The 10412-nt window shown below is 39.1% G+C and overlaps 1 protein-coding gene across 2 annotated transcripts in view; it reads right to left on the bottom strand.

Annotated features, from left to right (window-relative positions):
• Window positions 1-6519, bottom strand: part of SLC30A9 (solute carrier family 30 member 9) — a 39110-nt gene extending 32591 nt beyond the window's left edge. The window contains exons 1-3 of one of the 2 annotated variants that reach the window (XR_015258396.1): window positions 6301-6519; window positions 4323-4499; window positions 1177-1239 (exon numbers count right to left, since the gene is read on the bottom strand). Coding sequence is in view for 1 of the 2 variants with exons in the window: in XM_086746375.1 (XP_086602501.1) it covers window positions 1177-1239; window positions 4323-4499; window positions 6301-6397 (337 nt within the window). In the remaining variant the exon portion in view is untranslated. The remainder of the gene's footprint in view (window positions 1-1176; window positions 1240-4322; window positions 4500-6300) is intronic. The other variant, XM_086746375.1, reaches the window with a different exon arrangement.
• Window positions 6520-10412: the final 3893 nt, after the last annotated feature.

Consider the following 10412-nt stretch of genomic DNA (forward strand, 5'->3'; position numbering starts at 1 on the left):
GCAATCCTTTAAAAATGTTATTGTCTTAGTAACACTTGGCTCAATAAGTTTCTAACTCACAGCAGCATCTGAAGACTAGAATTCTCCTTTCTAGACACTATCAAAATCTTTAACATAAACATTCTTGCTTGCGTGTCTATAATTTACGGAGGCAAAATTCTCTTCTCACTGAAAGATATATGTATTTTTAAAATTATTTCATAGTATGTTCCCCCTGCATGCATACAGACCCAAAGAAACTGACATAAAGGATGTAGACAAAAGAGTACAGAAAATATAAATAGAGAGACACTGATCTCACCTTGTTACTGACAAGTACTAGATTTGATGTTTCTTTAAATCTGAGGAAAGACTAGAAGGAATTTTGATAGTTTACAGCCTGCTGAGTCACTTTCACTCGAGATAGATTTTTTTTTTTAATGGACTTTAAAGAGAAGTGGCAATTTCTATTTCGATAAAGTTCTTTCCATAGACAGAAGGCTAGGAGTGATCAAAAGCACAGCAGTTTTAATAGCATAATTCTCCAGAAAACAGAATAGAAACTACTAGAGTGAAGACGCAGTGAAAACAAGTCATGATAAACTAAGAACAATAAAGAAAGTTACGCTCTTATTTTATCCACTTATGTTTTTAAACAATGTAACTAAAGAAAAAAGCATGTATTTACTACAGGCACAAATGGGAACATTACAGGACTCAGATTAGGCAGTACATGTGGTCAAAATATATTTAGAAGCAACACTGATTAGATTAACTCAGCAATAATAAGGAACAGAGGAAGACTTAGAGCAAGAACAGGGGAAGATCAAGTACTCAGCTTAGCCACATTAAGTCTGAGATGGTGAATGTACATGCCTAAAAACATACAAGGAAGATAGACTGTGATAACAGATGAGAAAACAAATTAGACTTTTCCTGGCAAATTCCTCAGCTTAAATGAAACAATTAAAAAGACACAGAAGAGTGAGTAATTAGAAGGAATACTGCTATATCTGATTTTCAGAAGTAATTTTCAAACAAGTGGGTACCAAAGAAAGCTGGCATATAAGTGTGTTTTAAAATGTTGTTCACATAACTTGTTACACAACTGAAGAGGAACCACAGTTTCCTTACACAAATCTTTTTTGACTACTAGCAGGTAGCAGTAAAGTTTCAATACAGGAAGTACTTCTTTACCTTTTACTTGGATTGGCTCTTTAAGGAAAGACTGTTTTTGACTTGCATTGGTTGTATTTTGTTCTGTAAAATAAAAAATAAAGCTCACTGTAAATACAGAAGTACTTACTTCTCTTTTTAGTAAAGAGTTTGATTCACATAACAAAGTAAGAATATATTTTAATATTGCTTTCCATCCTGACAATTAAAAAACATTTTTTGCTAGATTTCCAACATTTAAAACTCTCAAAATAAGAGAGAGAAAGAATAAAAAAAAATAACAAAATAAGACATTTAATATAACATTGATCAACAAACTCCTAGCAGCTTGCAGAAGAGCACCAACTTGCCACATACTTCAGAAAGTATCCTTTATTTTAAAAAAATATTTTATCGGTGTACTTTTGGTTTGGGGCAAGTTTTACACAAAATTTTACATTTGTAAATACAATGAATTCTATATAGTTTATGGCTGCTGATCATCCGAGTCTCATAGAGCTTTCAAGCTGTAATTCCATTTTAAGGGACTGAAGCTTTTCACTCACAAAAGGCCTGCTCCTTAAAATACAGAATATTTAAACTAAAATCCACAACTCTTGTATCACAAACTGGAGCTAGAAAACAAAATATTTTAGCTGGTTTTGAAATGTGAAGTGTGACTTAAGCCAATAAAATATAATTTACAGTACTGTTAAGTGAACCTTAATATTTGGAAAATAATAAATTCCAGTAATTTTAGTGAGATTTCTACTTAGAAATCAGAAGTGCTACTCGAAAATACAAATACTGCATGCTTATCTCATACATCTCAACATAGCTTTCAGAACAAAAACTGTATGATTCTAACACATCAAACCAACCTATCCACTCTTTTGTGCCCTAACACTCTCTAATATTGGTGGTTTGCCACACATCCACAGTCATTAACAAAATTAAAACTGACCTTATTGAAAGTGATATATTAAAAAAGGAAGATTTTTCAAGCAGGTTTGTGTTAATTAATGACATGCTCCCAGCTTAACATGCTACTCAAATTACTCAGAGGTCAGATATTCTTGAAGCTTGGACTACATAACTACATTTTCATCAGGCAATTAGTTATTGCCCTAACAGCAACCAAGGACTACGGCTAGTAACAATCCAAGTACACTTTCTTGGAAGAATAACACTTACAAATTTACAAAACTGTTCCTATTACACAACAAATAAGGCCAGACCACAAATAACTAGCATTCCTAAAACAGTCATCCCTATCAGTTATTGTTTGACTTAAAAACAAAAGCAAAAATCCCTTCCCCGTTCCTTTCCTTTCTTTTCTCACCTGGTTTAAAACACCAGGCAGCCGATCTATCAACATTCATGATAAGAAAAATTAGTCAAGATTGCTTAGCAAAAACTGAGTAGTAGCTTCTTTCCAGAAACTCCGCATGTAACCATTTATGTCATTTAAAGAAGTATCACCAACACTATTTAACAGAAGATCGGATCATAAAATTTCAGAGGGGAAAAAAAGAAGCACAAAAATAACAATTTACATCTATGCACAGAGACCACATCAGGTATCCTTTTAAAGTTTACTACCTTGGCTTAGAGACTGCACAAAACCCCAGTGCATCAGTGAGGGGGAAAAACAAAAACAAAACCAGAACACTTCAATTCACAACGACTGTTTTTCAGATAAGCACAGGTTGATATGACAGACCTTTCAAGATGAATACATTAATATTTTGAATATCACATTAACAGGAAAAGCATTTCTCATGTTTACTGATAAAGAAATGGAGGTCAAAAAGAGATTCATTATTTGCTAAATATTAAGTTACTAGAAAAGTATGGCAGTCTTTACAAGCAGTATATTACCTTTTCAGAATTCTATCAAATTATGCTTTTTAAAATAAACCGTAGTAGTATGTCCATAATGCATAAGAATACTCTATCCACTAAACCCCAGAAAACACCCCCTATATGAAGCATGCTTATAACAATATGCATTCCAAAATAACCTTGAAAGCAATTGTTCATCTGTGCACAGTACCTCTAGGCTGGAGTTTCATATACACTTGCATACATCGGCCCCTACTCTCAACAAAAGCAAAGTCTCATGGTGCCCATGTGGCACAGTTCCACTCAAGTCTTACTACGACTAATGGCTGCGCTGACACAAACAGCAGCATCTCTCTCCATCCCTTTTACTGACACTGAGCAGGATCAGCTTACCAATCCACCCTGCCTCAACCCTAGCTCTGCAAAACAAGAAAGCAATTCATTTGTCACAGAACAGGCCTAAACGTTACTGATTCCAGCACAAGAGCAGGGTGGGAGAAGGTGGGAGCATCTCTTCTGATGACAGTCAGCAATTATAGAAACTTAAGGCAATATGAAATAATGGAGGCAATAGTGCTAGACTATTTTCACATAACACCAGTAACTGTACATTGAGAACTCAGATAATACCAACAACCAGAACTTTCTCTACAGTCTTTCACTCTATTCAGGCAGACATTCTACTGCAAGAATCTCACTCTTGGAATTCGATGACCTTTAAAGGTCCCTTCCAACCCAAACTATTCTAAGATTCTATGAGACTGACAATCAAATTGAACAGGAAGGAGGGTCAGGTTATTTCCATTATATCAAGTGTTTAATGTGAATGCTGCAGTTCTGACAACAGTCAGATTAGAAAGTTCTAGCACATGAAACAGCTCAACTTTCTTTACCAGTCATGTATAGCCTGACCTGGAGAAGTCACAGTGCTCAGTATTCACACTTATTTAATCTTTATCACTAGTTATTTCACACAATAAACCTGAAATACTACAAAAATAATGCAAGTAAGCAAGCAAAGTGATGAAAGACAAGTAACACATTCCACTTCTTATTCCTTGTGTTATCTAATCCCTTCTGACATCCACGTTTTATCATCACCACTTTAAATTTGATTACTCTAAACTTAAATCCTTTAAATACTGAAACAACAAAGACATAAATTTCAGCATTCTTCCCCACTTCCACATTTGAAACTTAAATATTGATGCTGACAAGCAACAAATATTAAGAATTCTGAAACTGTAGTATCACACTATTGAAAAAAAAAAAAAGTTATCAATTGCTAAAAACCTAAAGTTTTTACATTTATATAAATACTCTTCATTTTAGCTTAGTACTACCTGTTCCAACTTTACGCAGAGTTTCTTCAGGGGATGATCTACTTGTATCTTCTGATCCAAGATCTTTTTTCTGACCACTGGAGGTATAAACTCTCACTTGACTCATCAACTGCACAGGCAGACGATTGCATGGTAGAATATAAGACAGACTCCCGCTTTTCATTGAAGCTTGCCATCCTAACACGGGGAGGAAAAAAAAAAGATGTTTCAGGCAACCATTTTAGAAGGAAAAAGAAGAGAAAGTCAAATGGCTATATCAACATAAGTTATGGAAAGTTCGCTTTTAAGTACTGATCTGAGCTTATTTTACCCACATTTAGGAATTACAAAATGGGAGTACGCAGCATGCTTTCACTGCCTCACTTCAAATATCCACTTTTAAACTTCATTCTAACACTAGGGTTTTTTCCCATACAATTTGGTACACAATTCTTCCAAAGACCTCTAGATGATCTTAAGGGTGTAAAAAAAAAAAAAAAAAAAAAAGATACAAAGCTATTGGATAAGATTGGCTTACTGATACATTAAGGTCCATTCTAGTCATAATGCCTCAATATCTAATATCTTTAAAAAACAAGTATTGATAAAAGAACAAATACAGACCACTACAAAACTATTAGCCAATGTTACCATTTCATTTCACTTTGTGTACACTCCGTAGAAATCACAGCTCACCCATTAAGAAAAATTGAACTGTGTGCATTACACATTAAGAGCAATTCGCTACAGAAATCAGGTAGAAAAGCACACAACACTGTATTAAACATTTTATACAGACATTTTACAATACTCATAACAGAGAAATTACAAGAAAAATATGTAATAAGCCTACTGAGAAATCACTCTGGGTAGGCAATCTTCAATTTCAGAAGACTAGCCAGAAGTACGGTTGTTCGCAGTACAGGCCAACCTGTCTTAGCAAGCAGTTTCTTTTAGGCAGCACAAACACTTCTGTAGAGAGGGTATACAAGTCCTCCAACCAGAAAGGCAAGAGGCAAACTGGCTGCTTTGAAAAGCACTCATTAAACAAATAAATTGAAAAAAAAAAAACTAAGCAGTGCTGGTAAATCAAGTCACACAAAGTATGACTAATCATATATGAATAATGCACCTCTCAACAAAATAGTTTATAAAACTGTTTATTCCACAGAAGTCTCAAAAGCTTTCCTTTTATTTTAGTCCTCTACAGTACAGAAGCACCTGTATGCATGAGTGTATGTACTGATGTGAAGCTTCAGAATAATTCAATCAAAAAAAGTCAGATAAGCTCTTGTTGGCCATTATTGTTGCTAATGTGACAAAGGCCCAGAAAAGTCAACGCAACACTCGGTGAACTTAGTGATTACAACTCACAAATAAAGACATGGCTTAAGATGAGCAGTTTTGTTTCCTAAGCTTTGGTAACACTGGAACAGTTGAAAAAAGGGAAACAATTTTTAGAGAATGTTTAGATAATATCCATACATATACAAAAATACATTAAAGAAGAAGGTATTTGCTGCAACTCAACTGTAAGCGATGACATGAAGAGGGACAAAATTGGTCAGAACCTAAATTTTATGGGACCTGTGGCCTAAAGGAAAAGCCAATGCTCACTTCTCAGACCAACGCAAATCCTGTAAGAGCACGCTTCGTGCTGTGTAATTACTGCACACGTCAGCCCCAACTCGGCCATGACGTGCCAGTTTTAGGCAAGACGGGGGCCGACAGGGCAGCGGGCCCACACAGGACGTGCGAGAACACTCGGAAGGCAGCCTGGGCTCCGTGGCGGCGGCCGGCCCGCAGGTGCCCCACGGCCTCGGCAGGAACCCCTTCCTGCCCCCGCAGAGGCCGAGGCCGGCTGCCACCGGCCGCCTGCGAGCCCCGGCACTCGTTTTCCAGTACGTAGCTCAGTTACAGGGGAAGGCGGGGGTGGGGGGTCCGCCGGCTCGGCCCCAGCCCGCCCCGGGGGGGTTCCCGGCTGCCCTGAGGGACTCACCGTGGCAGGCGCGGGGGAGCGGCGCCGCCTGGCACCCCAGATACAGGCGGTAGAGGCCGCGGCAGCCCCGCCGCTGGACGGCCAGGGCCGGCATCATGGCGGCGACCACAGACGGAGCCCGGCCGCTCCCCGCCGCACGCCAGCGGCCGGCGAGCGGGCGGCGATTGGCATCGGAGGAGCCCGGCGCGGCCCCCGGGCGGCGGCAGCAGCAACCGGGACGCCGGCGATGGGCGGCGCCGCGGCACCCGGATGTACGAAAGGAACCCCGGGGCCGCCCGGCGGGCGCGACGCCCAGCGCCCGCCGCTGACTCACCCGCCCCTCTCGCCGCGCCTGCGCGGAGCCGCCGCCGTTGCCGGGGCCGCCGTTGCCTCAGACGCCCTGGAAACCGGGAGGGCCCCGTCCTGCTCAGGAGTTGCTCGTGGTAAAGAGAGAAGGCATACGTCTGTGTGTAACGTGTGTGTGTGTGGTAAATGTGTTAGCACAGGTAGCTGTACTTTTACAGATAACAGCAATAAAACACATATCCTAAATCTGCTGGTAAGATTGTTATGTGAAATTGCTTTTCCCTCCCCTTAAGTCTCCCCCAAAAAAGCGTGCTTCCCTGATCAGTGCAGATAAAACAAAATCTAATAAAATCCCTATTTCTGACCCCTGAGGTAGAGCCTTTCCTCCTCTTCTCACCCACAGCCTGGCCCAGGACCATCCACAGAATTAGTCCCACTGGCATCAACTATATGAGGGGTTTTTTTAATTAAAAACATATTTTTTATTCTTTTTATTTGGGCAATTTCAAATTTTTGCAGATTAGCTTTGATATTAGTTTACATGACTGACAAAACACCTCCGGCTTCCTTGTCTTCATTTGCACGCTGGGAGGAACAGGGGAGCTCAGCAGAAGGTAGCTTGGCAGGGAATTTGGATAATTGATGTACCTGGTAATCCACAAAGCATTTGATCACCAAGGAGAATTATTACAGCGCCTGTCTTTAACATACCCAATTAGATTTGGAATAAGGTCAGTTGGCACATAACTTCTTTACCAGCCAGCTAGTGATGAGCGTTGCCAATACAAGTTTTCCTAGAAGCCCAATGGAGGCAGATTGAAGTAAAATACTTGCACAAAATAATTAACACTCATCTTCCCAGTAAGCCAATCGCAGCCATACCAGGTGAATCCAGAGTATTGCAACAGATGCTGTATCATTAAGTACTAGATGCACAGCAATTGAGTTAAATACTGAATTCACTGCAAGTTGTAAGGTAGCGAAGGTGAGGTCAATTCACCAATTTTAGTTGTAGTCTAACATGCAGTTGATGTATGTTTTGGTGGCTGCTTGTTATTTTAGCAAAAGCCTAATAGTAAAAAGCAACATAAGGAACAGTGTTCCTTTTCCCTACATAAAGATATCTGAAACACTATAGGCAGAAATTGAAAAAAATTGTAATTCCTGAGGAGTGTCTGCTGTACAGTAGAAGAGATGCTAACTTGCCTTACTTCTAAAAATATTTTCTCTTTAGGTTTATCATTTGCTATCCAAAACCAAATTGAATTAGTGAACTATTTCATGTTATTTTATCCAGATAAATAACTGGATTTGCCTTGTCTTCTTTTGTTGTTGTAAATATGGAACAGGAAGGAATATAATAAAGCTGAAATAGCATAGACCAGTGTGGCAGTCAACCAGGATTTACACGATCAAGGCCTCTGCATGAACCTTTCTACTGATAAATACTGAAACCTGAGGAAGGAGACAAAGAACAAGCAAAAGAACATCAAAAGCAGCCTGTTCAGCGTGGGATATCCAAGTACATAAAGCAATCAACAATGAATTACCATGCCTCATGGCATGTAGCTGCAGCATTCAAAGACAAAATCTCAAATCCTTATTTATGAACATCAAAACCATTAGTTGCAATCACTAGTGATGAATGAAGAAACCTTCTAAATTATAAAGGAACTGTTTACATGTTTTAGCACCTCCAAACTATATTAAACAACTTTTTGCCTACAGCAAATACAACTATATATAGCCACAGCAAATAGGTGAGATCTTGTTCCTCATTGAGTGGCAACTTTTTCATTCCATACAGTTCATAGAATTATAGAATGGTTAGGGTTGGAAAGGACCTTCAAAGGTCATCTAGTCCAAGCCCCTGGCAAGGAGCAGGGACATCCCCAACTAGATCAGGTTGCTCAGAGCCTCATCCAACCTGGCCTTGAATTGGAATTGCATCCTAAGATTTCATTGTGAATAATGGTTATTCAATGGCTATTTTAAGCCCATATGTCATGAAATCAAGCCAGTTATTAAAAAACCACCACAACCACACAAACTCATCCAAACTCAAGTTTCTAAACTCTAACCTGATTGATTCCTTTTGCAAAAAAAAAAAAAAAAAAAAAAAAAAAAAAAAGAAGTTTGTTGTATAAAGCATATTACCTTGTCAGTAAAAACTTAAGGCCTTTAAGCTGCTTTTCCCATGTTATAAAGATCTTCAGGAAAAGCAGGAACTGTGTGGGTACAGCCTTTTAAGGTTTAGAACCTATGTTATGGAGAAGCTTGAAAACGTTTATTGAGCAATAATCAGTTTTAAGTAAAGGCGGGTGACTGAATTGAAACATAGACCTTTGGAAACTTTGTTCCTCATGCCTGTTTATTTAAAACAAATAAGTGACTGGATTACTTGAGCTACAACAGTACATCACAATTAACTTCTCCAATGTTACTGTATAGAAAGAAATCTGTGATACATAAAGGCTAACATACAGTGAAGGATTTCAGTGTTCCTTACATGTAAAATGATGTAATATAAAGCCAATTTGAATATTTTTGAACCTGAAATTAAAGATTTCAAGTTCATATACAGTGGAGGAGACTTGCAGTGTCCCCAATACAGCCAGAGGAGCTGAGGTGATGACTTAATATAGTTTAAAGAAATTGCTCTTTGAGATTTCCATAGCATCCTGCCTCGTGTGTCTTTCATTCAGCATAGCAAGGTTTTTAAAAGCAAGAGACTGTTTTCATTTTGTACCTATTATGATCCTACATATATTGTTAATATCAAGCAAATACATACTGATAGTTCCCCCCCCAAAAAAAAGTACAAATATTTTGTGTATTTGTCCAGAAAGTGTCCAGTGATCCCAAATAGCCTTTAAGTTTTTCAGGTACAATATTTAAATTAACATAAAAAGAGAAAATATTTTGTGCTGGGCAGGTGCAGGAGGGAAGAGGCTTTTCCAAAGCACAAAAAGGTGAATCTACAGAAGTCTGTGTAACACCACTGAGTTACCTACTGCTAAAGCTCTGTAAAGTTACTTCACGGTCACTGGGTCAAAGATCAACATAAACCATAAGTAAATATCTGTCCTTACCAGCACATAGGTAAGTGTTTTTAATTATTCACATGCAGTTCATTCACCTGAACACCAGCAGAGCCATCTTCAGTCTCTTGAACTGCATGCAGCAGTGCTCAACCAGCCCTTTTGACCCCAGCAGCAGCTAGTGACAACCTGCTGCTAGAGCAGCTTGCAGTCCTCTCACAGCACAGGCTGGCAACCACATACTTTCCTCAGGAACCCAGGTGACACGTGTGACAGCTCTTCTGGGAGGCTAGGCTGACTTCAATACTGCAGAATTGGTTGAAGCAGGAGTACAATAAAGCAGAGGAAGGGAATTCCAGCAGAGCAAAAGGCTTTCTTAAGAGCAAACAACAAGAAGAGATAGGACAGGTAAAGAAGGGAAGGAAAATCAGGATAGGAGAAAGGTGGGATAAACTTTAATGGCTGGAGATTACTGGCTAATGTGGAAGCAGAGAGATCATTTAACCCTTTAGCTAGCACACAGTGTCCTGAGGCCTTTTGAGCACTTTCTCCATGGTTTGGAAGCTTTCCATTGCCATGTGCACTTGGTACACGCTGGAGAAGTTGGCAGTAACACAGCCCCTGTATCCCTGTTGGACTAGAGCTCCTTAGGAATTAGCCTAGAGCAACCTTTCAGTTTGGTTTCATGGTAAATGAGATCAGGGGATTTGCTTAAAAAGCCCAGCACGGCTCTAATTTAACATGCCAATGCAGGCAATCCTTTTAGCTACCCAGTACTCTGTTTTC

This window comes from Chlamydotis macqueenii, chromosome 4 (assembly GCF_036417535.1).
Source record: "Chlamydotis macqueenii isolate bChlMac1 chromosome 4, bChlMac1.mat, whole genome shotgun sequence".
Taxonomy (NCBI): domain Eukaryota; kingdom Metazoa; phylum Chordata; class Aves; order Otidiformes; family Otididae; genus Chlamydotis; species Chlamydotis macqueenii.